This window comes from Hippocampus zosterae, chromosome 5 (assembly GCF_025434085.1).
Source record: "Hippocampus zosterae strain Florida chromosome 5, ASM2543408v3, whole genome shotgun sequence".
NCBI classification, from domain to species: domain Eukaryota; kingdom Metazoa; phylum Chordata; class Actinopteri; order Syngnathiformes; family Syngnathidae; genus Hippocampus; species Hippocampus zosterae.
Window position 1 is genome coordinate 14,254,916 of NC_067455.1, and position 25,990 is coordinate 14,280,905.

The 25,990-nt window shown below is 41.1% G+C and overlaps 3 protein-coding genes across 3 annotated transcripts in view; 2 read left to right on the forward strand and 1 right to left on the reverse strand.

Moving 5' to 3' along the window:
- LOC127600853 (F-actin-uncapping protein LRRC16A-like) overlaps positions 1-25,990 on the reverse strand; it is a 692,893-nt gene that overhangs the window by 270,288 nt on the left and 396,615 nt on the right. The gene's annotated exons all lie outside the window — the stretch shown is intronic.
- LOC127600881 (transcription factor E2F3-like) lies at positions 634-11,819 on the forward strand. The gene is made up of 8 exons (XM_052065766.1): positions 634-1,189; positions 2,917-3,037; positions 4,417-4,547; positions 6,073-6,161; positions 6,762-6,920; positions 7,436-7,550; positions 8,489-8,627; positions 9,217-11,819. The coding sequence occupies exons 1-8, from the start codon at positions 908-910 to the stop codon at positions 9,489-9,491; spliced, it is 1,311 nt and encodes a 436-aa protein (XP_051921726.1). The 5' UTR covers positions 634-907; the 3' UTR covers positions 9,492-11,819.
- Positions 14,003-25,990, forward strand: part of cdkal1 (CDK5 regulatory subunit associated protein 1-like 1) — a 183,149-nt gene continuing 171,161 nt past the window's right edge. Inside the window, exons 1-3 of the mRNA XM_052065753.1 lie at positions 14,003-14,162; positions 15,959-16,119; positions 16,436-16,548. Of these exons, the coding sequence (XP_051921713.1) occupies positions 15,962-16,119; positions 16,436-16,548 (271 nt within the window). The 5' untranslated portion in view covers positions 14,003-14,162; positions 15,959-15,961. The remainder of the gene's footprint in view (positions 14,163-15,958; positions 16,120-16,435; positions 16,549-25,990) is intronic.

Consider the following 25,990-nt stretch of genomic DNA (forward strand, 5'->3'; position numbering starts at 1 on the left):
GCTAAAGCTGTTACACCACACCCCCTTCTTATAATAAATTATGGATGGATGGATGCAAAACTGACTGTAGATGGTATGATAAGCAATCATTTCTCAGCCATAATGATTGTGTGCTAAGGTGTTGCCACCATATAGCTCCTGATATATTGTATTGTATTGTGAATGTAAATAATACTTTTTTGTGCTTGTGCATTTGTACTAAATGTGGGCCTTTTAACTTTGGATACAAGTTAGAGTGCGCAAACGTGCACCGATTTAATATTTTGTAGAATACCTAATGCAAGCATACTACTCCGTACGAACATACAATAAAGCATGAAAATTATCCTAATAACCGGTATCATTCTATTAATCAACGTGTATCGCGTTTAAGGTTTGTGATGATCTCAAACTGCACAAATACTGTTTTGTATAGTGAGTCGTTAGTTCCATCTAGTGCCCCAATTGGGGATTACGGCACGCGTGACAAGTGACGTTGTCTGTTTACAACTGCCAATTGGCACGTGGCGCACAGGATTCCACGACATCATTGGACAGAAGGGCCAAAAACGGGGCGGAGACTGTTAACTGATCAGCCAATAGCACCCAGCATGTAAATTGCATTTGAAATCTTCCCGGGAAATCTGAGTTTCGCGGGAGGGCTCTTGAGCGCGTAAACCGTATCCCTTCATTCATCAGGCCGTTTCCTGAAGCCATTTCTCGACGGGGGAAACGAGAGTTGCGCTACTTTTTAATCCATTGCATCTGCCTAAATGCACGTACACGAGGACAACTACTTTTCACAAATCGATGATTCAGACTTTTATCATACCTTCGGTCTGATTATTTTTGTAACTATTGCGCTGGATTAGCAAACGGAGCGGGTTGGAAGTGTCGAGACAAGAAAAAGGGGCTACCCGAGACCAAGATGAGAAGAGGGATCTCTTCGGCCCCGGACAAAGTGATTTTAGCGGGCGTTGGAGGCTCCCACCTTGACAGTAACATAATTTTGACAGCGCTCTCGGATCGTTTAAATCCCGCTCAAGCCAACGCTACTTATATCCAAATAATAACGACCCCGCCGCCTTGCAACGTTACCCAGACCTCGAATTTATGTTTATCCGAGCCATCGATAAACAACATTTACACAACACCTCAGCCAGCTGCAGCAAATGGAACAGGACAGCGACCCGCATTGGGAAGACCGCCGGTAAACTTGCAGAAAAGCATATTGAAATGTATTTTGTGTGTCACTAACAACCCGAAATGCGACAACAAGGCTAGCCTGCTCAGCTTAGCCGAGCTTGTTGTTCTGCCAGCTAGCTGCTAGCTACTTTAGCCATATAGCTAACTAACTACCATTAGCTAAGTTGTCCAAGTGGACTCCCGTTGGGTTTCGGCGGAATTGGATCAAAAGGGGATATTTTAAAATGGCTTGATGTTCACACTTCGTCCACTCGTGTGCGAACAGCTCGCCGTGCTAACTTCGTGATGCTTTTGAGTTCGCCTCAGCCTCGCAGCCAGATGGAAACATTGGGAAGAGATGAGCAACGTTAGCGGTGGCCTAGTGGCTGCTCTCTTAGTCTTCAATTTTGGGGGTTGGGGTGCTCTTCGGGTATTTTCACTGCACATTTGTACACTTGTACCCTTTGGGTGTTTGTCGTTTCTATTCTACTTTATGCAATCGCTCTTGATACCACTTTGGCTTCACCTCAAGTTTTGTGACCAGTCTAGAGCGTCATATCGTCGATTAAGATGCAAGTTGGTTTGAAGCATGAAAATGAGTTAGCTGTCAAGGCTAGTTGCACTGTTGACGAGGCCGGGAGAAATTCTTCGTTTTCGAAGCCAATTTAACAAGTTGGAACAAGTGTGTATGCTGACTGACTCCGCTGAATAAAGTGCAACATGATGATGCCTTTCTTAGTGAAACTCGAGTTTGTTGGCCTCAGTGCTACTTTACGCATTTCCTGAACTTGCAGCCTGTATAAACCACACGAAAAAGTGGAAGGTTTATTCGCTTGTTGGTTATTGTAACTGTTGGTGGTGTAAACTGTACATTTCGCGAGCAAAACTCCCGTGAACGTGAGGCCGGAGCCAAGAGCAGACGAGTGAGGGGAGCTGCTTGCTGGTATAAAATGGCTGACATTTAGACTGTCAACAGTGGACGTGGTACTCACTGACAAGTCTGAATAAAATTTGCAAGATTTGATTAAAACGGATGTGTCCTCTGTAAAATATTTTAAGCTGGGATGCAGCCTCGGAATACAGTACCGGTGTCACTGCATTGCCCTCCAAAACACACACAAGTGGAAGTGTAGGAAAAAAAGTTTTGGGGGCTCCAAGGAAAGTCACAAGGCCTCGAAATGGTGACAAAAATAAAGTAATAAAGTTCGAGAATGTCTCTCGATTATACGTGTGTGACAAAATGCAGTTTAAAGCAAAACCCCATTAGGTACTATGTTTTTCCTGTGAAGTAAATCTTGTCTCTGTTGAGGTGAGGTAATGCTACCAGAAACAATTTGAAATATCAAACACTGTTAATATGGAATTGTCTGAAAATTGACAATGAGGTTTGAAATCAGCCATTTGGAAGGGGAATTGTTCCAATAATACATGTTTGTTTAAATGCTATGGGGCAAGTGCGATGCTCAAGCTGTACTCACTGTTAGCATAAGATAAGAACATCTTTAGTTGTCGCACAATGGAGAAATTCCCAATATATAGCAGCAAAATGATGAAAAGGGAGAAAGTAGAAGACAAAAAGCACTGTCAAAAAGTAACTGAAAAGAGACTCATCTTCACGTTTTGGTGCACTCCACACAGGAATCCCTCGCCTTGTTTCATGTTTTTAGAGATAGTTTTTACCCTCAAATAGAAAATGTTTTGAAATCCAAAGCTTATCCTCTGCCCATATTCCATTCCATATCCTCCTTGTAGGCCAAAAGGCGGCTAGCTCTCGACGATTCGGACCACCAGTACCAGTCAGAACCATCAAGGACCCCAAGAGGCAGAGGGAGTGTTGCATTCGCCAATGGAGCCCATTTAAAAACACCGAAAAGTAAGACCATTTCACATGCCATGGAGAATTATCATTGAACCATCGTTGTACAAGTTTGACACACTATTCAAGAAAAGATACATGTAAGATGAAACACAGATTTGCTTTACTGTTTTCTACCAGTAATCATTTTGCACGATGCAACGTTCCTTTCTAAGTCTTATGGGTATATTTCTCCGTTCGTCCTCTTGGCGTGAGTAAGCAAGAATGTGATTTTGTGGCCGGCCCCAAAAAAGCATTTTCCGAGTGCACAGACAATGGCCATTATATAAAAATACCCAGAGAAACATTTTATGTTCGCCCTGCACATGGGAGACTTTGTTTGGAGAAGAATTGGATGTTTTCCTCTTTATTTGCCAAGGTAGTGTCCAATTGATATTTGATTTACTTTTATTGTTTCTCCCAAGGACCGTTTGCCAAAACTTTGTATCTATAGTTATTCATTTGCCGTGGCTGCACCGAGCTCTTTTTTGTGCATAGGACAGAGTTATATTTCGATCATGCTAAAATTGTGATTGTTAGAGTAACAGAATATTCCAGTGTCATTCAGAATCCACCGAGCAATGTCATTCAAGCTCACTTTGTGGTAGTGAGCAATGTCATTCAAGCTCACTTTGTGGTAGTGAGCAATGTCATTAAAGCTCACTTTGTGGTAGTATACAGTAAATGTTGAACATTTCTAATGAATTTGGGGATGCCCAGTGGGCAACCTTGTAGTAAGTTCTGGTGTTTTTGTGCCAAGGCACCATTTTTTGTGGGTATTATTATTATTTTTTTAATTCACATATTTACCGCATTTATGGTTTTGCCTCTGCCATAGTTTAGGTTAATTTGGAACTCCATCTTAACCTGAGGATCCTGTGCCCAGGGGTACTCAATCTTTTTTGACTGAAAATCTACTTTTCAAGCAGCCAACCTCCCACGATTGACCCGTTACTGCATGCCCGCGTGCATAGCATGATGACCAACAGCCATCACCGACCCTAACATGAAGGAAACAGAAAAATGAAAGATACAAGACAAGACTTGAGTTTGTGACTAGGAAATCACTGCCTACCTAAGTGCGAAACATGACAAAGGCTGGAATGAAGGCACTTTTGTAGCGTGTTACGATAACAAAAGAACACCTTTATTTGTCTCACAATGGAGAAATTCCCAATTAAGTGCAGAAGCATCACTCTCATAGCTTATGTCCATCGTTTAAAAAAAAAAAACACCACCGGGAATTCCAGATCAAACAAACTTTGAATGAGAAGAAACAAAAAAAGGTGATGTATCTCAACGATTCTGATCGCAACCTGTTAATGTTAGTGCGGAGGTTTTATGTGTTAACGTAAGAAAGCATGAGTTTAACATGTTATTTTGCTCTCTCATTGTAGCGCCCAAATCTCCACCAGAGAGGACGCGGTATGATACCTCCCTGGGCCTCTTAACGAAGAAGTTTGTGGACTTGCTCGCCCAGTCTGTTGATGGAGTTTTGGACCTAAACCTTGCTGCAGAAACTTTACAGGTACCCTTCACCTTAAACTGAAGAGCTGCGGAATGATGGTATTGTAGATTCTCTACCCACCACATTAGGTACTGTATAGCAGGGGTCCCCAACCGCCGGGCCGTGGACCGGTACCGGTCCGCACAGAAATAATTAATTGCCTACATTCCTTCCGTTTTATTCATTTCGGAATCTGAAAGATGTTTTATTTTGAAAAATTACAGGATTCACTGTGATATCAGTCGACAGTGTGTCACTCTTGACACAGGTGAATGTGCGCTTCTCGGCCATGTGATAGGTTACCGCATAAAAAACAAATGTCTGAAACGTTTTTTCGGGAAAGGGAAAAGGCCCAGCCGGGAGACGGAAGAGGAGCCTCCGACTTTCAAGAAAGAGAAGGCTACATTTAATAGACAGTATCAGGAGTCCTATTTCAAATACGGTTTTATCTCAACTGGAGATTCACATGTACCAAGCCGACTGCATATTAAGCGGCGATGGTGAGTCGTATTTTTCATGCACTTTTTATTTATCTTATTTTGAAGGCACGTTTAAACATTACCATAATGACCAGAGAATGTTGCGGCCAGATAGGACGTTCCCTGTGTCATGATTCGTGTTTATTATTATGTTTCGAAAATACCACACTTTCCATGCAGGTCATATTATATTGTTGCATCTCTGAAAATATTGTCTGACATGAAACCGGTCCGTGGGGCAAAAAAGGTTGGGGACCGCTGCTGTAAAGGGCTGGGCGGTAAAAACGGCAATAAGATATTTCACAAATTATACATTTTTTCAATAGACAGTCCATAGACTACCTCAGATTGCCATCAATTGTCTGCATTCTCTATTGCCATAGATTGCCCAGTGTTTTGTCAGTCAGTGCGAATAGCCAATGATGAGACCTTCTCCATGCTGAACCAATTATGTGGCTGCAATATAGCCATGCCAAATTAGGTTGACCCACACAGCACAGTAGAAGCCCCTCGCAACAGGTGCTCATGCTTGTGCTGCAGCAGCGGTTGGAGACTGCTAAAAAAAGAAAACGAGTGTTTCCACGGAAGAAATGATGGAAGACACAGGCCAAAGCCCAACACACTACATTGTTGACAAACGTGTCTCGAAAGTGATGCCGAGTTTATGTTCTCACAATGACGGGGAACACTTCCATTTTGTTTTTTAACCACTTGAAGCAGTGCCACCCGTTGGAGCACACTCAGTGTAAGACTTTACAATCTCATTCTGGGGAAAGAGCAAATAATATCCCCAACTTTAACCTTTAAACCAAGGTGTTTCTTCAGCTGCATTGAAGCATGGTATTGATGTGCGGGTTTTGCGTAGTGTTTCAGCGGCATGCACTGGCATTAAATGTGCATGTGCAGTGCAATGCACAACACTAGTGCGAAAGATGAAGGCAACTGAAATTAAATGTGCATTTTGTTGTTGATCTTTGACAGTGCATGTTTTGGTAATGTGGTGTGTAAGTGTAGTTAGATGTGCCATTCAGAGTTTTAGCTAACAGACATTGAATTCCTGTATTTAGGTGCAGAAAAGGAGATTGTATGACATCACTAATGTACTAGAAGGCATTCACCTCATCAAGAAGAAATCAAAGAACAACATTCAATGGATGTAAGTTGCCATGCCCACCGTGGCTGCTTTCCGACTTTAGGCAAATGTGTCCCATATCGATTTTTTTGCCGACATGTGACCTGCATCAGATTTTTTTTTTTAAATATATGACAGTCTGAACGACACATTTCATTTTTTTCCCACCAAAAATCTGACCTGTTTCACTTTCATATGTTGTCCTAGATCTAATACATATATATGATATATATATATATATATATTTTTTTTTTTTACAATGCGGTCTTGGTCTGAATGGCCAAGTCGCGTTTATCTGACCTATGCGTCAGCTTAAGCTCAACATGCGCTTCTTTGTAGAAATGAGATGATAAAAAATTTAGTCCCTACACGCAGGACCATTTTAACTTTTGTAAACACTGTGTTGTGAGTGATGTCTTTTATTCTGCACATGTGGGCCATTATGGCACTACATTTGGTTCACATACCACATAGACTGAGGACACCGTTCATATGCAATGTGAATAATTAGACCCCAAAATGTTGGTTTCACTCAAAAGTCCAAATTGAGCATCTTCCATTTCACCTTGCATGAGAAATACTGACTGCAGGAGAAATATGTTTCTAATCATTCGGCGCTCACAGGGGCTGTAGCCTGTTAGAGGTTGAGGAGTCACTGAACCAGAGACAAAGACTGACAGCAGAGGTTTCTGCGCTGGCGGAAGAAGAGCAGAGACTTGAGCAGCTCTTCCAAAGATGCACCCTGGATGCGAAGCATATGAGCGAGTCGCCGAGCAACGAGAAATATCCTTTCCTTTTGTTGGTTCTTTTTTTTAAATGGCGGCAACAAAGTGGATTAGACAACACCTTAATTCTTTTTCCACAAAAAAAAAAAATCTATCATAGTGAAGGCACAGAATATATTGCACAACATATTTTTTTTCTTAGATTACACTTGAATAATTGTTACCAAGAGAGGATAGATCCATTTTGTTTTCTAGATTAACGGCTGCATCTGATGCATCCCACCTTTTTAGGTGTGGATTGCGGGTCTGCACTTGCATCTACTATGAAGCACTGTTGCCAGAACATGTGCACATATCATGTACATGCTCACTTAACAATGTGGCTTGGCCTTGTCATGACAGAATAAGCATGGACTCGTCCTCATTCTATTTATTTATGAATTATTTTGCGCCTTTCGGCTTGGACTTTTACCCTTGCTTGCACAAAATTAATTGAACTCGCATGTCGGTTTCAGCGTTACCGTTTTCATGTTCTAAAATTCAAAAGACATTTTTCTTTGACCAGCTGACCACATTTGCATATGTCACATATGAAGACATCAATCACCTGGGAAACCTTCATGATCAGACTGTTATTGTTGTCAAAGCGCCCACCGACACTAAGCTAGAAGTACCAGATCCCGATGAGGTATGTGTTCAGACTGTCCACGATGTCATTCTGGTCTTGGTAAAATCTTCTTAGTAAGCAACACTGTAAGCAGGGTGCTACAGTAAGTCTTTTTGGGATGGCAGTTCTGCCAGAACTTTCACTGTTCCTCTACATTCATGATATAATATGCTAAGTTTCAAAGATAATTCCATATTTTGGGTCTTTTTACTGTATTCAAGCTTTTAATAAGGTATTACTTCTGCATAGTGAGCATGATAAAAAGATTGATGAAGCTTGATCAAATTAAGTGGAAAGAGAATATTAATGATTTTTAAAAAAAGAAGAAAACTGTGTTTACAGTGTTTTATCTTGGTTATTTGAGAGATTTGTACTGGCATGTTTGAGCCAGCGATGGTGAACTTGGGTTGACCTGACAATCTCGTACTGGTTCCGGACGGCCATTAATTTCAGAGGTAAGGATTAGTAAGGATTTTCAAAGGTAATGCTTGCTACAACACATACTGCAAGCATGCTGGATGAGCTGTACTGGAAAATGATTGAGCTTAAATTTATATATATAAATATAAAATGCTGATTTGCCACTCTACTCCCAAGTCAAAGTTAGTCTGTAGCCCTGAATAGCGCAACCAACAAAATGGCGTGCTTTTTGTTGGAACGCACGTCATTTGGACTCGATCACCTTTGCACAACAAGGGCCATTGGGCAACCATGAGAAGATGGTCTTGAGTTTGACTTCAAAGGAAATTAAAAAGTAATGCTGAAAGACCCCTGGATCAAAACTGTTTTAGTGCTCGCTGGTTACATGGTGCACATTTGGGAAACTTTGGCATTTGTGGAAAACTGTTCTGCAATGTTGTACATTGCTCTTTCTTTCAATCAGCTGCATTACTGACTAAAGATACAGGTCAGCTCTTTTCTGTCTTTTCTTATTTTAAATGGAATCATTTTCTCCTCAGAGTCTATCCATCCACCTGACCAGCACAAGAGGTCCTATCGAGGTTCTGTTGTGTCCAGACGAGAGAGACCATGGTAGTCCGGTGAAAAATGGCGGCATGGACATCAACGGGAACTCGCCTTTCCTCAAGGTTCTTCAAGGTCAGTCTAACCTCCGTCCCCACAAACAAAAAAAACCTGACCATCGCCAAGAGACCTGTGCATGATTCGTCATTTAATTGTAGCCCGTTGGAATATGCCGCATTCCTAGCGGTGCCTTTGCAACGGAAATTTTGTGTGCACAACCAAGATTGAGGTTTTGGTTTGATATAATATATTTTTACGGGTTAAGTTTTATGATTTGCATGTGCAAAAATGGGCACAAACCCGATTATACACGCAAGCAAATGTAGTTGATCTAACGGACCGTGCCCAGGATTTTAATTGACAAACGGACAAACTAGTGCCACAATTCATCGCAGCTTTTGACACAAATAAGCAAAATATTGGGTGGAGTAGATGCCATACAAATAGGTGTATTACTCATGCGAACTGCGGTTGATCAAACCAGAGATGAATTGTGGAGGCTCTCCATCTTACTCACTGTTGTGGACTTTTACATTTGTCAAATGGAATCCAGAAGTTGACTGCCATTATTAAATTCGTTTGTCAAGTACATTTTTCAACGAATAGGCATTGAGGAGGTCACACTAGTGTGTGAATGACTGACCATGACTTTTCTGCGCTGCAGAGCCCACCGTCCCGACCACGTCCCCTGGCACTTCCACCACCGTGTCTGTCACGGCTCTCTCGCCGATCTCGTCCCCGTACACCAGTCTTCTCCAGCAAACGGAAGACCAGATGCCCTCATCGCTGGGGCCCTTCTTGAACCTGGGGCCCCCTCTTCTGGAGCAAGACGACTACCTTTTAGGATTGGGAGACGACCAGGGAATCAGCGATCTGTTTGACACCTGTGACTTTGATAGGATGCCACCGCTTGGTCTGGACGACCTCCTGTGCAGCTAGCGCTCGCTGAGCCACATCCTGAGAAGTGAGCTGAAAGACGCGGTGAGCTTGGAGGCCTGTGACTTTGTAGTTAGTTTAAGCCAATACTAAATACAAGGAAGTTCAACAAAAAAGGGCTATTTTTCCCTCCAGTCCCCAGGGAGACTAAATGCCATGTTTACTCGTGGCGTCCCAAAAAGAGATTCAGGTGAAGATGTCACATCTCAGGCTCTGGGAGGAGGACTCTGAAGTTTAAGGGAGATGCTAGGTACTTAAAACGCTTTAAAAGAAATACAGTATAAGCCTTTATTTAAAAAAAAAAAAGACAAAAACAATGCAGTCAGTGTAGTCAGACCGACATGAACAGAAGACACCATTTGGCGTGTGAAAGGAAGCTGGAAAGAGTTTTATTCTACAGAATGAATGCACATAGTAAGACCACTTTGAAATGGGAAGTCAAAAGTGTTCTTAATTTGTTCGATGCACTCCCACTCATTGAAACACATTATTCTGATATGGCATTTGTGGAATATGAATGAAGCAGAAAAAGAGAAATTATTACCTGAAAATGACATCACATTGCCTCAGGGCTTAGTTAACGGCCGTCATGGCTCCTCTGTGCTCTGGGTTTGGTCAGAGTCCGCAAGCTGATTCTTTAGGTACTGTGATGTCATTTTCAGTCGACAGCAAGTGGCCATACAAGGCAAAATGGCCACTCACTGAGATGGATGGGAATTCGCTGCTCAATTCATATTCCACATGGGCAATAACCAATCACAATGCCGTGTTTAGATTGGTGGGGCAGAATAGAACATACTGTATTGTAAATACACTTTTTTGGACTTGAGTTTCCCTCTCAGATTTCATGTCAATTTGGATATTTAACAGGACTCTGAACTTTTGGAAGTCAAGGCGGTTCTTTGTACCAAAGTCATTTGTAAGCCTTACAGTAAATGTCAAATTTAATTTAGTGTCACCCTTTACGCCGTGCTTTTATTCTAATAGACAATTCTGGCCCTTGACGATACATTTGAAACCTGTACCTATTCAGTGCCCTTTGGCTTTGTGTTCTTGTCAGAGTAGTATCACACACCTCTGACCAGGACACAAACCACCTCCACGTTACGTGACCCACTTGGTGTTTTCTGCAAAGCTGTATAAGACATGTCTAGGTGAGTAGTATTTTTAGGTTGCTTACTTTTACTGGATTTTAAAACCGTTAGAATTAACCAGTCATATGTTGGTCTTAAAAAGATAAGCAACCACATTGAATCGACCCGTAGTCTAGATATGTAAAATTCAATACCATCCCTTATTGACCGCCACTGCTCTTGCTCCCAGTGGCTCATTCTATTTGATGACATCTGATGGTAAAACACAATTGTTTTGTCTGAATCTGAAGCTCGGGAAACCCGCGGCTACAAGGTCGTATTGCTGCTGTTAGTATGAACATTTTGCCGACCTGCTAGTGTGTTTGTGCAATTGTGTGTTTTTTGCGTCAGAAGATCTTGCTTGCTCAAGTGTAAGCCTGCCATGTGTAAATGGATGAATAAACGGTTTTCTCAAAATGGTCCGTGCACAAGGTACCATGGGCTACCTCTCGATAAATGTTTGACAATACAGTAGTGATTGGGCATAAGAGTACGTGTCACCGTAGCTTAGTATGTGATTGAGGTTACCTTGGTATGTTAGCAGTGGAGAGCTCGTACACCCGTCTCACTTGTGTCCTATCTTTATATATCAAGTAGAGTACCGGTACTTTGATTGGTCAGGACACATTTACTGCAGGAATCCTTCCCGGTAGTTATTTTTTTTCAGATTTGTTTAGACCCCCCTAATTAAGGTCATTTATTCACCCAAATTTTTTTTATTCATTGACTAAGTCCCCCTCACTATAAGCTCTTGAAAATGGCCATTACAAGACATGAATGTCTCCACGGGACTGGGATCAGTGACTTCTGTCCACTGCTCAAATGTCTACCTTTGCTTCTGTGACACTGTGTGTCAGTTTTTAACTTTTTTGGACTCTTCTTGATTTTAGTTTTTTTTTTTTTTAGTTCATTAAATACCTGTTAATTTGTGTCTCTATTGATAGTGCTTATAAAAACTACATAAGGCTTTTACCACATTTAGTTCCTCAAGTCTTTATGGGAAAGTACGGTGGAGTATTTCGGCCAAACTGCATACTTATTTATAAATAAAAAAATACTATGAGAATAAATTCAAGGAATTCCAAAAATGAAATAAAAAGCTTTACAAAAATGAACTTGTAATTCATTGTAGTTCAATGGGAGAAAATATTTAGTCAAACCAGCTGTATTGTATAATTGTAGAAACTTGTCTGCCCCCCCCCCCAAAAAAAAAAAAACTACGCAAACTGATACCTTCTGTCGGCTACATTCTGTGAAATTGAAGTGTTTCTAACAAATTTCATGACATATGGATGACCTGAGACAAGTGGCGGTTGCATTGGTTAACATTATACGGTTTATTCTTGTAACATTTTTTTGTCATCGTGTCTTTATTGTAAATCTATGACTTTTTGAAATTCTGACTTGACTGTGGTAAAATTACAAATTCAAACTTACTCAGTTTAATGTACGTCTCTTTTCAGAATGGCCTTAATACTCCTTTGTATACAGTACCAGACAACTTTTCTGACTCTGGTCATGTTTTATTTGCTTTGGTGGGGTTGAGACCTGGTGTTTGGAAAGATTGTGCCTTTCCATTTGATTCTAAAGGAATGTTGATATTTTTGTGAAGCACACTATAGTGTTGCTTTAGGGCCGTCACGAGCGACTATTTTTAGAATCAATTATTCAAATTCATCAGATAAAATTTTATTTTCCATTGAAATCTGTTTCTGAACATTTTTTTCCCCATTGACTGTTCATGTACCAATTATTGAGGTTTATTTGGTATCATAGTAAAAAAAAAAAAATTGAACTGATTCACTAACTCGTCCGGCATTGGTTTTTCTCAATTAGATGTTGCAAATATCTTATTTTGATTGAACACAAACGATCATCTGTTCACTTTCTTGAAGCACTACAGAAACCACAGAATAAATCTGATGATTTAGCAATTCTAAGTTAAACAATGCCTCTAATCAATGACTCGATTATTAAAATAGTTGCCAATTAATTTGATAACCGATTGTTGATTAATTTTGACACCTCTACATTTCTTACACAGAGAGAGATAAGTTTAATGATGATTGCAAATTCCATCTGTTCTTAAAGAAAATATTCCTAATAACAGCAAAAATGTTAACGGCCCTGTTATACTTGTTCTGGTTCACCGCCAAAACAAAATACTAAAAAATATAAATACTGCCAGAGTCAACTCATTACTGTGAGAAATAAAAAAGTGATATTTTGCTTTTTCCAATTTGGGTGTATGGTTCTTGGTCTAATGTCTACTGTTAGTGTTTTGCTTTTGATGTGTGTTCATAACTTGTTAACATCTCTTTAATGAGGAATTGTGGTTGCATATGTTAGAAGGGCGGGTGAAATGGGAGTTTTGTACTGTCAGACTTTGTAATTGAACATTTGAATAAAGGAAATAACCGAGCAAGAACTGTTTATTCCATGTCAATAATCAAGTATATTGGAGATAAAAGCGTGAAGCTTGGAACATGCGCTTCATTCTGGATGTATTTTTCAGCTGCTACAAGGCTGCCTTTGTAATTGAATTGATATGACCAATGAAAATCTGATTCAAATCAATTGGTACCGGTTTTGATATTGGTCCTTAAATTTTAAAGACAAATGAATCTTAAGTGTTTAGTAGGAGCGATTCTCTTTTCTCTGTTGCCCAAAACAATCACCTCAGTTTTGTTTTAGTTTAGAAGAAGCACATTTTTCTTCATACAGTTACTACTTTGTTTTAGGCAGTGAGACAACAACTTGCGTCATTTGGAGACATTGATAAATATTGCTGTGTATCATCTGCATAGTCATGATCACCAATATTTATTTGCATTTGAAATAATTTGACAGAATAGTTGCATATGCAGGGTGAACAAAAGGGGTCCGAGGACTGACCCTTGAAGGACTCCACATGTCATAGCCATTAACTCAGATTTAACACTTTCAATGGTTACAAAATAACTAATTTTCTTCAAGTAGAACCTGAACAATATTAGGACTCTTTTATTTACTCCCACCGAAGTTCCCCACCTTTATAGTCATATATCATGATCAACTGTATCATTATGTGGGGAGGTTCTCTGTGAACTGTCGGTTTGTGAAGATCTTTGAGACTGAGTATGAGCTGTAGAAATGAACTTGACTGGACTCGGTTCAGTCAAGGGCTTGGAATGTTTTGTTAAACTTTCATAATGAAAGGAGAATTTCGATCTTTAAATGAATCTAACATTATTATTATTCTTTATATGGTCGGCAACAACTATATCGTTTACACTTACATACTGTAACTTTCTCAACAACCATGTCATCGTCATTTTTTTAATCATAAAACTGTTGAAACAATTGCCGAGCAGTTCAGTCATTGCTTGCAAAATGAAGTTTGTCTCTCTTCTCGCACCGTACTATAGTGTCAGAAAAATATGGCGGATATGGAGTTTTGACGCTTTGTTTTGGTGCTTCAAACGCGTACTCTCACGTTGTCTGACTCTTGCTCGCTTGTGAATTGCACCCGACGTGATCAAATAGCAACGTTTCACTTGAGGTAAGAATCAAATTTAGCAATGCATCATGAATATCTGGCCAATCTAGGTGTCACGTGGCTCACACATTTTTTTAAGCTACGCCTGCTAACAACTAGCAGGGTCCAACCAAACGTGGAAGATTGTCAACATCATTCATTGTTTAATTGTGCTTACGAGGAGGATATTTTTATAGTCATAAATAAGAAACCTAGAAGATAAATCCTCGCAGCGCCTTTAAAACCCGAGGCAGCCATTGACAAGAGATCGGATAGTGGAGTTAGTTTAAATTGATAGATTTTTCAAACTCTAATATAAACACAGGACCCGTCTTCGCGATTGCCACACACACACAGTGAATTTCTAGAATTGGTTGGGTAATTTGTCCATACGGCCACATTCATAAAACACCCGACCCGAGCGTTTACTCGGAGCTAAGTATAGTATGGTGGGACAGGACTTTCGACAGAATCCGTTTCTCATTTCAGTTCAAACCTAAAGTGAGCTAAACCGGCTAATGGCTAACAAGGTCAAATATAATAATAAAAAAACAACAACAACAAAATACCTTGAAATAATTCAACGAATCAAATCTCATCCTAAATTTCATTGATGTGCAAAAATGATGAACTTAGAGTTTTACTTGTTTCCAGTAAACTGATAAACAATTGAGATAATCACTCTACACAAGTGGATGTTTTTTCTCAAGTGGCCATGCGCATATTGCAAATGTAACTTAGAATTATTATTTTTTTAATCAGCACGTTGTGGAATGATTAGCACATCTGTCCCAGTTTTGATGTCCGGGTTCCATTGGTTATGGGCCCTGTGATTAGCTAGTGGATGGCTCCATCTTCACCGCGACCTTAAGAAAAAATAGCAACTCTGTTTAGAAAATGGATAGAGGGATATAAGTGGAGGATATGTTAAGTCGGACCATATGTACTTTGCTTGTAACTGTGGTCACTTAATAAGTTTATAACTGTGCTTCGTATGCAAAATGTCCTGAGACAACTTCTATTTCGATTTGGCGTCATGTAACTGAAATGGAATTTAATATTTGTTTGTTTAAATCAGATGCAAGAAAATGAATACCAAGCATAAAACATACTAACATAGAACAGTGAGGTAATCGGTCCTGTGATTGGCTGGTGACCGAGGTGTACTCGACATCTGGGTCAAAGTCAGCTGGGATCGGCTTCAGCTTTCATTCATTCATTCATTCATTCATCTTCCGTACCGCTTGATCCTCACTAGGGTCGCTGGGGGTGCTGGAGCCCATCCCAGCCGTCTCCGGGCAGTAGACGGGGGACACACTGAATCGGTTGCCAGCCAATCGCAGGGCACACAGAAACGAACAACCATTCGCACTCACACTCACACCTAGGGACAATTTTAGAGTGTACAATCAGCCTGCCATGCATATTTTTGGAATGTGGGAGGAAACCGGAGCACCCGGAGAAAACCCACGCAGGCCCGGGGAGAACATGCAAACTCCACACAGGGAGGCCGGAACTGGAATCGAACCCGGTACCTCTGCACTGTGAAGCCCACGTGCTAACCACTGGACTACCGGGCCACCCCGGCTTCAGCTTTCCCGCTACTCAAACTCTACTCAAGCCATCCACCAAGAAAAATGGTGGATGGCTGGCATTTCCGGTGGAAACAACAACACACATGTATTTGTGATTGTCAAGGTTTTAATGAATTTACACTTGAAATTGAATTTATGTTGAGATGCTCCACTTTAATTTTCACTTAAACAAGAGCACCCCATACTGTTCATCCTCATTTTTGCTGACAAAGCATTTTGTTTCAGACCATGCCATCGGCCTGTGACTCTCTGATTGACGACATTGAGGACATGGTGTCTTCTCATGACCCCACACCTCATGAGAGGCAGTCTGCCCGAAGGAGTATCATACCTAGGTCCAGGAAAAAAACTGACATTTTGGACAATGAGGAACTCCAAGCTGACAGGTATATTAAATATGTCAACAAAAATACAACGCACCGCATAATACCATCTAACGCTAAAAGCGCACACTAGGGATGTCACGATCCGTTTATGTGATCGGAAATCGGGGGGCTGATTATGTGATTTTCACTTGATCTACAAAGTGTACCTTAGAGTGTCTGTAAACTAAATTTTTTAAACTAAATTGTACTAGTTACATTGTTTACTATATATCTTATACATTTTTTTACAATTGAGGATTAGATCTTTAGTATATATGCTATTCAAATGTTTTTCAACTTATCCTTTCCACTTGTGGTCCTCTAAAATTATTTCTAGTCTGATTCCTGGCACTCAGAAAATCTGGATGAAAACATGGGGCTGCAGTCACAACAACTCAGATGGGGAATACATGGCTGGGCAGCTTGCTGCCAGTGGATACAAAATGACAAGTAAGAAACCTTTTCTGTGGTCTATATTGTGTTTTAAAGTGATGGTCAACCAACTCAACAAGAAAGAAAAATTACAAAATAATCTTAACAATTTTACACCACTTCAAAATTCTGCGAGAACCTTTGATGGTGCAGTTGATAACACTTTTATCAAGGTAACAGTTTGAACCTGGCGCTTGGAAATGTCAATTTATTCCTATCGAGGGGAAAAAAAATCTTCAACTTGGTACGTTGACAAGAACTACCTTATGTTAAACTTTAGAGGTTCCGCTGCATATTCTTGGAATAGAGGTACAGTTATTTTTATTGAGCAACCATAAATTAGCACGCCGCCATGCGCCAAAACAGGGGCAAATAAAATCAGAATCAGAATCATCTTTATTGGCCAAGTATGTACAACACACAAGGAATTTGTCTCCGGTATAACACGCTGCACTAGTATCATCGTAAACAACAAAATCATTGAACCATTCTAATTGCCCGTTATGTTATTGTGGAGCTGAAAAAGGGAGTGCCAGGAGGTATATGACAGCAAACACATTATTGCACATACGTCTTGAAACTCAGAGGGACTCGTAGGATAAAGAAGGCACCAATATAACCCCTGGAGTCGACCATGCCACGTAGATGGCGTACACTAATTGGTTTCCAGTTCCTTGCCACGTAGATGGAGTACAATAATTGGTTTCCAGTTCCTTCTGCGGAGGAATTTTGTCAAAACCACCACATTATGATGCATTTGTAACGTTAGATTTTCAAATGAAAGTACATCTTTTTCAAAACCTCTTTTGTTACCAGGTAAACAATGATACTAGTGCAGCGTGTTATACCGGAGACAAATTCCTTGTGCGTTGTACATACTTGGCCAATAAAGATGATTCTGATTCTGATGTGATTAATTTAGCGCCCCCGCCCCCCCCCCCCCCCCCCCGCCATCCCCCCAACAACCCAACTCAAAGTATAATACACCCTCCTCGACTCCTCAATCTTATGCTCAAGAAATTGCTGTACATACTAATAGTAAGGAAAACAAATTCTTTACAACAAATATTGGAAGATAAAGTTGAACTCGACAGGACAAGTAGATTTGGCCTCTGAATTTTGTGTATTTGTGTGATGAAACACAAGGTGGCGGTATTGCTCTGTTGGCAGTAAAGTATTGCTCTGTTGGCCAGACACAAAAAAGGAATAGCAGGAATTCTTAAATTGCCTTACCGTCAAGGTACTTGGAATCTGTAATGAAATAAAAGCAGTTTTTTTTCAGAAAGTTGGTGCAGAGTTGTTTTCTCTTCCCGCTCTTGTTGCGGTGCGGGAAATATCCGCCTTTCTCTCAATCTGATTACTGAACATTGCTTCTGTAGCTGTTTGACGGTCCATTGCAAATCAAGGTGCAATTCAAGACAGTATAACGTAATAGTCACTTGGTAATAAAATCAAAAGTTGCTCTTGTGGATAGTGTTTTCTTTTTGCTCAGCTGGCTTTCTCTACTTTATGTGGTGCCTCATAATTCCCGCTTCTTCTTATTATTATTGTGTGTGTGTGTGTGTGTGTGTGTGTGTGTGTGTGTGTGTGTGTGTGTGTGTGTGTGTGTGTGTGTGTGCGCGTGTGTGTGCGTGCGTGTGTGTTAAATGCAGTTTCAATATTGCAGTGTGCAATGGTTATGTGTTCACAAGGACCAACGTTATTGTGATCCGGATATTTATTCTCAAAAGATATAGGATCACAATGAGTTTACCAATGCAGTGTAATAGTTTGTTTTTCATATGACGTCAAAGTTGATGACAACTGGAAAGCCTTCTCACAAATGTTGGAGTAATCTGATTACTTGTACTACTTCCATGGTATTACACCAGTGTTGGGTCTCTGTCATGAGAGCCTTCTTGGTTGAGATTCTTTATGCAGTTAAGTAGTTTGAGGCTTCACCAACCATTGGGGAATATTCTTTCTCTCCATTGTCTCCCAGTTTCTGCCATGTCTGCAGGGTAGTGATTAAGAGGTAGCAGCTCTCTGCCGAAGCTGAAGGATTAGTTTGATTCCCATTTTGTTCTCCCCTCCAGTCTTCTGTCTCTTCCTCTTTGTTAATGTCTGCTTTTCTCTTGCCTCATATTTTGAGAGGTCCCACTCCATGCTCTCTGAGCCAGTGCCGTTAGTTGTGAAAGGAGAAATTGTCTGTCATGGACAGAAATGACAATGATTGTGTACGTGCTGTTGTGAGTGGTGTATGCTATGCCACGGAATTGAATCGGAGGGTTTGAGATTTCTGCACGTGAACGGAATAATGGAATCATGTAGATTATCAAGGGCGGAGGGATATGGTGTCTTATTGAACAGAGGAAACCTGATTGATAATTTTGGTGTTTATTGTTGTGCCTCTTGACAAGACAAAGCAGCTGACGTCCGATGTGCATGAGATCAATGCTGCATCGTGAAATAAATAGTTTTAGACAAAGGCCAAGCTATAAAAAACATGACATCACCTTCTCTCCCTCCCACACATTTTCTTCTGCCTCTCTTTCTGTCGTACTGCCCGCTCCCCCATGCCAAACTCTTTCATTCTTTCTCCAACTATGACATCATCACCTTATGTGAAGCGTAGTAGCAGTTGTTGTGGCGGCCTCTAGATGGCAGCCTTACCCAAAGAGAAGTGGAAGGACATGATGAGGTCATGCATCTTAGAAACAATCTTTATAAATCGCCATTGCTTTTCTCATTCACAATTTTCAGATACGTAACTCCTTTTCTCCTCAGTGTGAGTTAAATCATCAGCTTCCGTTTGTGTAATGGAACTGTAAAGGAAAATGTTGCTATTCAATTGTCAGTATTTTTGCATGCTCTGAAAAGCTACTAGGGAACACATCACCCCCACCAGTTGAGATAATAACTGATGATGTCAGTGCATTTAAATTAAAAAAAAATCAAAATGAAGTTTAACACTAGATTTCAAAAGGCTGCTTTGCTTTCATTGTGTTTACACCTGATCAACTGTCTGCATTTGTGTATGCTTGCCGACGTGCTTCATGCCTTCCACTGTATGACCAAAGAGGGCACTGTTAACCTGCAGTAGCGCGCTGGCAGCAAATGAGCTAGTTGAGAGGCTTGTACAATGTGCCAGAAATTGACTTCATTGAAAGGCGTGTACATAAAAGCACGCTTGCAAGCCAACTCTCTCCCTCCCTGTCGCTGCCAGCCGTCCTCACACAAAACACTTCAGTTATGAGTTTTACATAGCGGTTAGGCAAAATGACTCCCTTGTACACATTGTCAGCCAAACGGGCTGCTTTTAGTTCCTTGTTTGGACACAGGCAGTTAAAGGATATGATGACTTCACGCAATGGGTGTGAGGTGTGTTGCTCATATGAGATTGAAACAACAGATCTGCCGGTATTAAAGATGGGATAGACGAAATGTTTTTAATTTCCCATAGTGAATTATTGCAAATGTCATAATGAAAGGCAGTAATTAGCTCTTTGAACTGAAGCACTTGGAGGTTTTGGATTGTCCTTTTTATGGCACTTGAAGGAAAAAAGTAGCTTTGTCTTTTACTGGTTCATTCATTACATATGTAATATTATGTATGTATTTGGTGTTCAAACTTGTTCTGCCTAATTTTTTTTCCAAACAACACTTGTTTTTCAGCCGCTCCTGTCGCTTCGAGTGATTGCATTACATCACTGCAGAGTATTCTCGCTTTTAGTGTGTGCGTCTAGATGTCGCATATGCAGCACCTCATTCATTCATAAATCGGATGGTGAGGATCCTTCTGATTGGCTGACGGTGCGCTACACAACATTACGCGCCGTCGCGTCATAGTGAGTGAAGCCTTAAAATGTTCTCTCCAACTCCACCTCTCACATTTACAAACGCGCACACTTGGCCGTTCGACAGACACACACTTCAGAGGTAGTGAAAACAGGTTTGATAAAGGGCAAATGGGTGATGTGTGTGTGCGTGTGTGCGCGCTCGTTGGCAGCTGTCACTTTGTAAAATCAGATGGGCTGTCTGTCTTTCTGCTAACTCACTGCTATACGTGTCCGACAGTCCACTCCGCTGGCTCGATGGGAGAAAATGGCATAGGGGAAGGTGATGTACGGAAAAGAGGAGAGGACGTATCTGCGGGGTAATGGATCAAGGACGCAGCCGAAAGAGGCGGATGCAAAATTTAAAGCAGCAGTCAGTCCCGTAGAAACAGACACTAGTGAGACGCTCGTCTGACGACATGCTGCAGTAGCTCGAGCGCTTTTAATGTAAAGCGTTAATAACAATAGACAGCTGAACCGGGCACTGGATGCAATAAACGTATGCTGGCTTACATACCTACATGCATACACTTGAATAATTTTTATCACTCCATCTGCACTAGGTTCTATTTATACCAAGACTTTAAAAGCTTTGAGCAGGCATATGACGGCTGGGGCGCCTGTTAATATGTAAATACGGATATGCAAATTCATTTGTTGACAGGGTTAAATAATTCTGAATATTATCACTTATACCGAGTGGCTGTGTTTAAAAATGTCTTTTTTTTGGTCTAAAAAAAACACATCAGCGTCCATTACTGATTATTTGCATTTATCCTTTTGAACTTGAAGTGGAAAAAAAATTAAAAGGCAGAATCGCTTGCTTGCATCTCCTGTCTTGCAGACAGGCATGCAAACAAACATTTTCCATGGCCTGGAATTCCACTCAAGCCCAAGTGCAAGCCGTCCACTATAACCATTTAAAAGCCAGGAAATTGGAATGATCCCAAGTGCTGTGCGTGCGTGCATGCATGTTCGTGTCCGGCTGATCCTACAAGGTGACCCTCATGTATGCAGCACCCAGGAACCTTTTAAAAGCAATGGGATTAGGTAACCCAGCCCGGCCTGCTCTTAAAACTCCCTTGAGAGAAGAATGGATAGAGAAAAGAGGAGAGTGGGATTGCATGAGGAACGGAGGGGATCATCACTCAATCTCATCTATCGATTACTTTGAGGAAAAGAATTTTGAACTTGTTAAAAATGTAATGAAAACTGCTACTGTTGAAAACACACGAGAGAAAAAATCACTCTCACTTTGCTTACATGACAACAGCGTTTTGATGTCCGCAATGGCAAATATTTTCAAAACATGTCTCAAACAGGAAGTCTTTGAAAACAACGGTCATTTTGCATTTGGAGATGTATGCCTAAAATGGCCAACTGTAAAAATAGAAGACACATAGGTTGGCTTCGTCGGTGACACTGGTAGTTGCTTATGGCGAATAACATTTGCTGACCGAATGTTTTCAGAGATGAAGTAGGAACGCTGCAGTTGTTTGTTTCATGTCTTATAAAATCTCGTGTATTTGTATACTGTGTTACATGTTCATGTTTATTTTTGCAAACTCCCATCGATTAGTCCGTTTCTAAGGTGCCTTAGAAATACAGCATCCTTTGTCGTATCGGAATTTACTCACACATTGACTCAGTGTGAAACCGACAGGTTATACACTTGGTTAGTGAGAATTTAATTAGGATGTAAAGGCACCCTGGTTGGGAATCACCGCTCGACACTGTTTTATTTCCTGTGAGTGTGAAGAAGCAGAGTGTATTAATCATGTGAGGTAAGTCTTTAAAATTTAGAAAACCACAACATTGAAAATAATCCTTGCCCAAAAGGATCGTATTGTTTCCCAAAGTAGAAAGTCAATGGATAACGAGAAACAAGATCATCACAACGTTTACAGTATCGATAATTTGTTAAATTTAGTCCAGGGGTGGCCAACCTGTCAGTGACTAAGAGCCTTTTTTTTAATCTCGTTAATGCAAAGAGCCACATACACATGGGCATCCCGTCCTCGCACGCACACACACACACACACACATGAACATGAACGAAAGCTAAAGACACAAGCCCCCCCCCCCCCCCCCCCCCACACACACACACTTTCCTCCTGCCATTCCTTGCGGTCGACTCGGGACAAGTTCGCTGGCTCCCAGTTGATTGCGATCAACGTATTGGGCACCCCTGCCTTGATATCAGCGGTAATTCGCTGACTAGCTTAGCGCTTAGCGCCGTTGTTTGCGGATGAGTGGTGATTCAGTCAGCTGATTGGTTGCCCTGTATGTCAGTCAAGTAACAGGATTGATGACAGGCTGACATAGTATGTTCTGTGCCACCGTCGAGGCGTTTTCAACGTGTGAAAGCCCGGGAGCCGCATGTGACTTGCGAGCCGTGGGTTGGCCACCCCTGATTAGTCTATATTTCTATGCACTCCATGTCTAAATGAAGCAACGGGAGGATAAATGATTGGCTATGCCGGAAAATTTGATTTTCCACCAGGGTTGGGTTTTTTTGGGGATGGATTCACTATTCCCCACCGAAGTCTGCCAGCCAGTCACCCCTTGTTATCCCAGGAAAACTGCCTGCGTTCGGAAGGGATTTGAAATTCCCACTAGTCATATATTGGGATTATTGTGGCTGTGATTTGAGCAATGGTATAAAGTAGGAGTCATTCGATCAACAGAACAGAGGACACTCCCAACAATTTCAGAAAAAAAGGGTCAGTGTCAGAAAAATGGAGTCATATTTACATTATCATCTTCAAGGACAAATTTCGAAAGGATGTACCTGACTTCTTAGCAGTCGCTCGGAAAGAACCAAAGACAGATCGATATTCTGTGACATTTTCTTTGTCAGGTTGTCATTATGTCTCGCTTTTGGAATAATTAGCTTGTCCGTTCCATTAAAAGCTGATACTTTTGGGTTCTCTTGATTAATTTGTCCTCCCCTTTGTTTTTCTCTCTCATCTGGACTTAACAAAAACAAATGTGAAGAAATGAATGCTTGAAAGACATTCACAATTAATGTGATGAGAGGCTGATGGTGCGGTCGTGATTATGAAGCAAAAGAAATGAGGTCTTCAAGGGCATGCAACAAATAGTTATTCAAGGCCACCTTCAAGCCCCCAAATTACCCCCCCCCACACCTCACTTTTTACCTAGTTGCCCCCTGCTTTCTGTCATATAGGCTCAGGTTCACAGACGTCAGTGGCATTATTTGGTGACCACCTGCTGAAATGGAAAGCAAAGTGTGCATGTTCATATCAGACCACCCGCTGAAGACGAGCGCCGGCTGACATGTACTGTATGTGATTGAACACTGTTTGGGGCTTACGAGTTCATATGACGTATGAAGAAACTGTGGAAAATGGAAGATGGGAGCATTTGGGAAGGTGAAAGAATTCAAGTATTTTGCACAATGGAAGATGACTGGTGTGTGTAAGAGCATGTCACTGGTTTTGTAATAAATAAATTTGACACGTCTCTGTCTAATCTTTCCTTCATACATATAAATGACTTGGCAATGCGTTCCATTTCCATGTGAGAGCACAGATATGAGATAAAGTGGAGTTAAAAGCTGTGAATGATTTGAGCGGCGGCTTTAATTTGAAGCGGCGTCGGACAAAGTAACCTTGATCACCAAGCAGAAAAAAAAATGATTGGAGACATTGGCCGGACCTTGCTTGACCAGAGAAAAACCGCATTGATTTACGGTAAGCAGCTCATTATACGTTATACATGTGCGTGTGCGTGTCCGTGTGTGTGTGTGTGTGTGAGAGAGAGTCGCAGAGCCTCGTAATTTGTTGGCTGGCCATACTGCAAGGCATATTTGTTTACAAATAATGATTGGGCTTGTTTTTGTTTGTTTACATTGGAACTTTTGTGTGTGTGTGTGTGTGCACGCTTTCCTTCTTGTCCACTCTTTCTAATTCACAAGAGCACGGGACTGGAATTCAAAACAACAGTGTCTTATCATGGCTGAACCGTACTGGGCACATTTCTCCTAAAGAGGGCTTCCATTAAAATCAGCAACATTCACTTGGTAGCTTTCAAAGTTTGCATTGCACTTGTACTACGGTAGACTCGTATTTTAGTTTGGTTTTGTCTCTGTTTTTAGCTTATGCATCGTCCATCCAGTCGTCCTTGTGGAAAGTAACGGTCTCTCTATGTTGTTATTCGCCAAGCTGCCTTTTGCTGAAGTTGGTCCGAGAGCAGTGGTGTAGTGGGGATTTTTTAAGTGGGTGTACGCGATTCTGGGATGTTCTATATATACATACCGAACATCAACCATTGGCTACAACACCAGTTGAACTAACGTTAAATTTAATGTTTTACTCCTCCAAAATAATCACAGGCCAACGTTATTAAGCATAACTCGCATAAGAACAATGATCAACAAACATTTCAATAACCCGCAGACAGCATGATTGAAATTGAATGTGGCGTGGGGAGAAGTGGGTGGACGGTGTACCCCCGCGTACTACACCCCTGTCCGAGAGCATATAACACCTGCGCTGGCAGCTTTGCAAGCTCTCTACCACTGGGAAATACATCATGCTCTTATGTTATCACAATGATTATTTTTGTTTTTTGAATGCGACATTAGTGAGTGTTGAATGTCACACCACCCAATTTCTTTCTCCCTCTGAAAGAGATCCTGTGTACAAATGTGAATCAGTAAAAATCTCATCTTTGACGTTTCCATGCTAGGAATGCCATCCCGCTATCTTAATTGACACATCTCTGGTCTGCGACAAGTGGCTTATTGAGCTTCTTGACTTTTTCTCCCCTGCATTGTAAAAAACCAAAAAAGTGATTCTTTGTGTGCTCTCGCATCGTTCAAAGACAAGCCTTTAGATCAAGTTTGTTCGCAACGGTTCTCTTGTATTTTCCCACACGGCCAAGGTGGCTTTGCAGCTGTCAGTGCCGTCACTTTGAGGTTGGGCGCGATCAACTTTTCATCAGCAGTGGCTTGAAGCGTGGCTTAAAGCAGCAAATGAGCTGAGTGGAACAGATGACAGCAGGACCCCCCTGCTGTGCCTTCTGAATGACAGAATGAGTGCTTGCATAAAAAATGTCACGGTGAGCCAAATTTGAGGTGGAATGCACCTTTTAAAGGTAAACAAATTAGCGTAACATGAGTCTTCTTATTTTGAAAGTCTCCAAAAATACATGAAATACCGCCTGTGTCTAGTGATGCATTGCCTTCAGAATTCATGTCTCGATGTGTTGTGAGACACTCACAGCATGAGTGCCGCCGCTTGATTTAGTTCTTGACCACAAAACATTAAAGAGATTCAGATGCGTACAGCCACCGGATTAGCATATAAAAAGGCGGTGACAGGACATCCGAGAGTTTTGATGCCATCTGCTGTCATTGGAATTTTTTCATTCGACAGTGATGTGTTGCTGTTGAAGTGCGTGATTGCGTGTGCATTTGCAGCGAGTAGTTGTTGTTGTTTGTTTATTGAACATAAAACATATACAGTAATAATTAGACAGAAAATAAGGTAGATAAAATAGTAAAAAGAAAGAAATCAGTCTTCATTCAACACAGTTATTATGTTCAAGGGAGGAGGAAGTAAAAAACGTATCTAGTCCTACCCTGTTATGTGTTTCAATCTAATAAATCATTTTTATAT

Bases quoted from the DNA above. Each gene is read 5' to 3' on its own strand.
- LOC127600881 (XM_052065766.1), top strand. From the start codon at position 908: ATGAGAAGAGGGATCTCTTCGGCCCCGGACAAAGTGATTTTAGCGGGC. The intron at 6,162-6,761 runs GTAAGTTGCCAT...CGGCGCTCACAG, and splicing joins AAGAACAACATTCAATGGAT to GGGCTGTAGCCTGTTAGAGG. The intron at 8,628-9,216 runs GTCAGTCTAACC...TCTGCGCTGCAG, and splicing joins TTTCCTCAAGGTTCTTCAAG to AGCCCACCGTCCCGACCACG.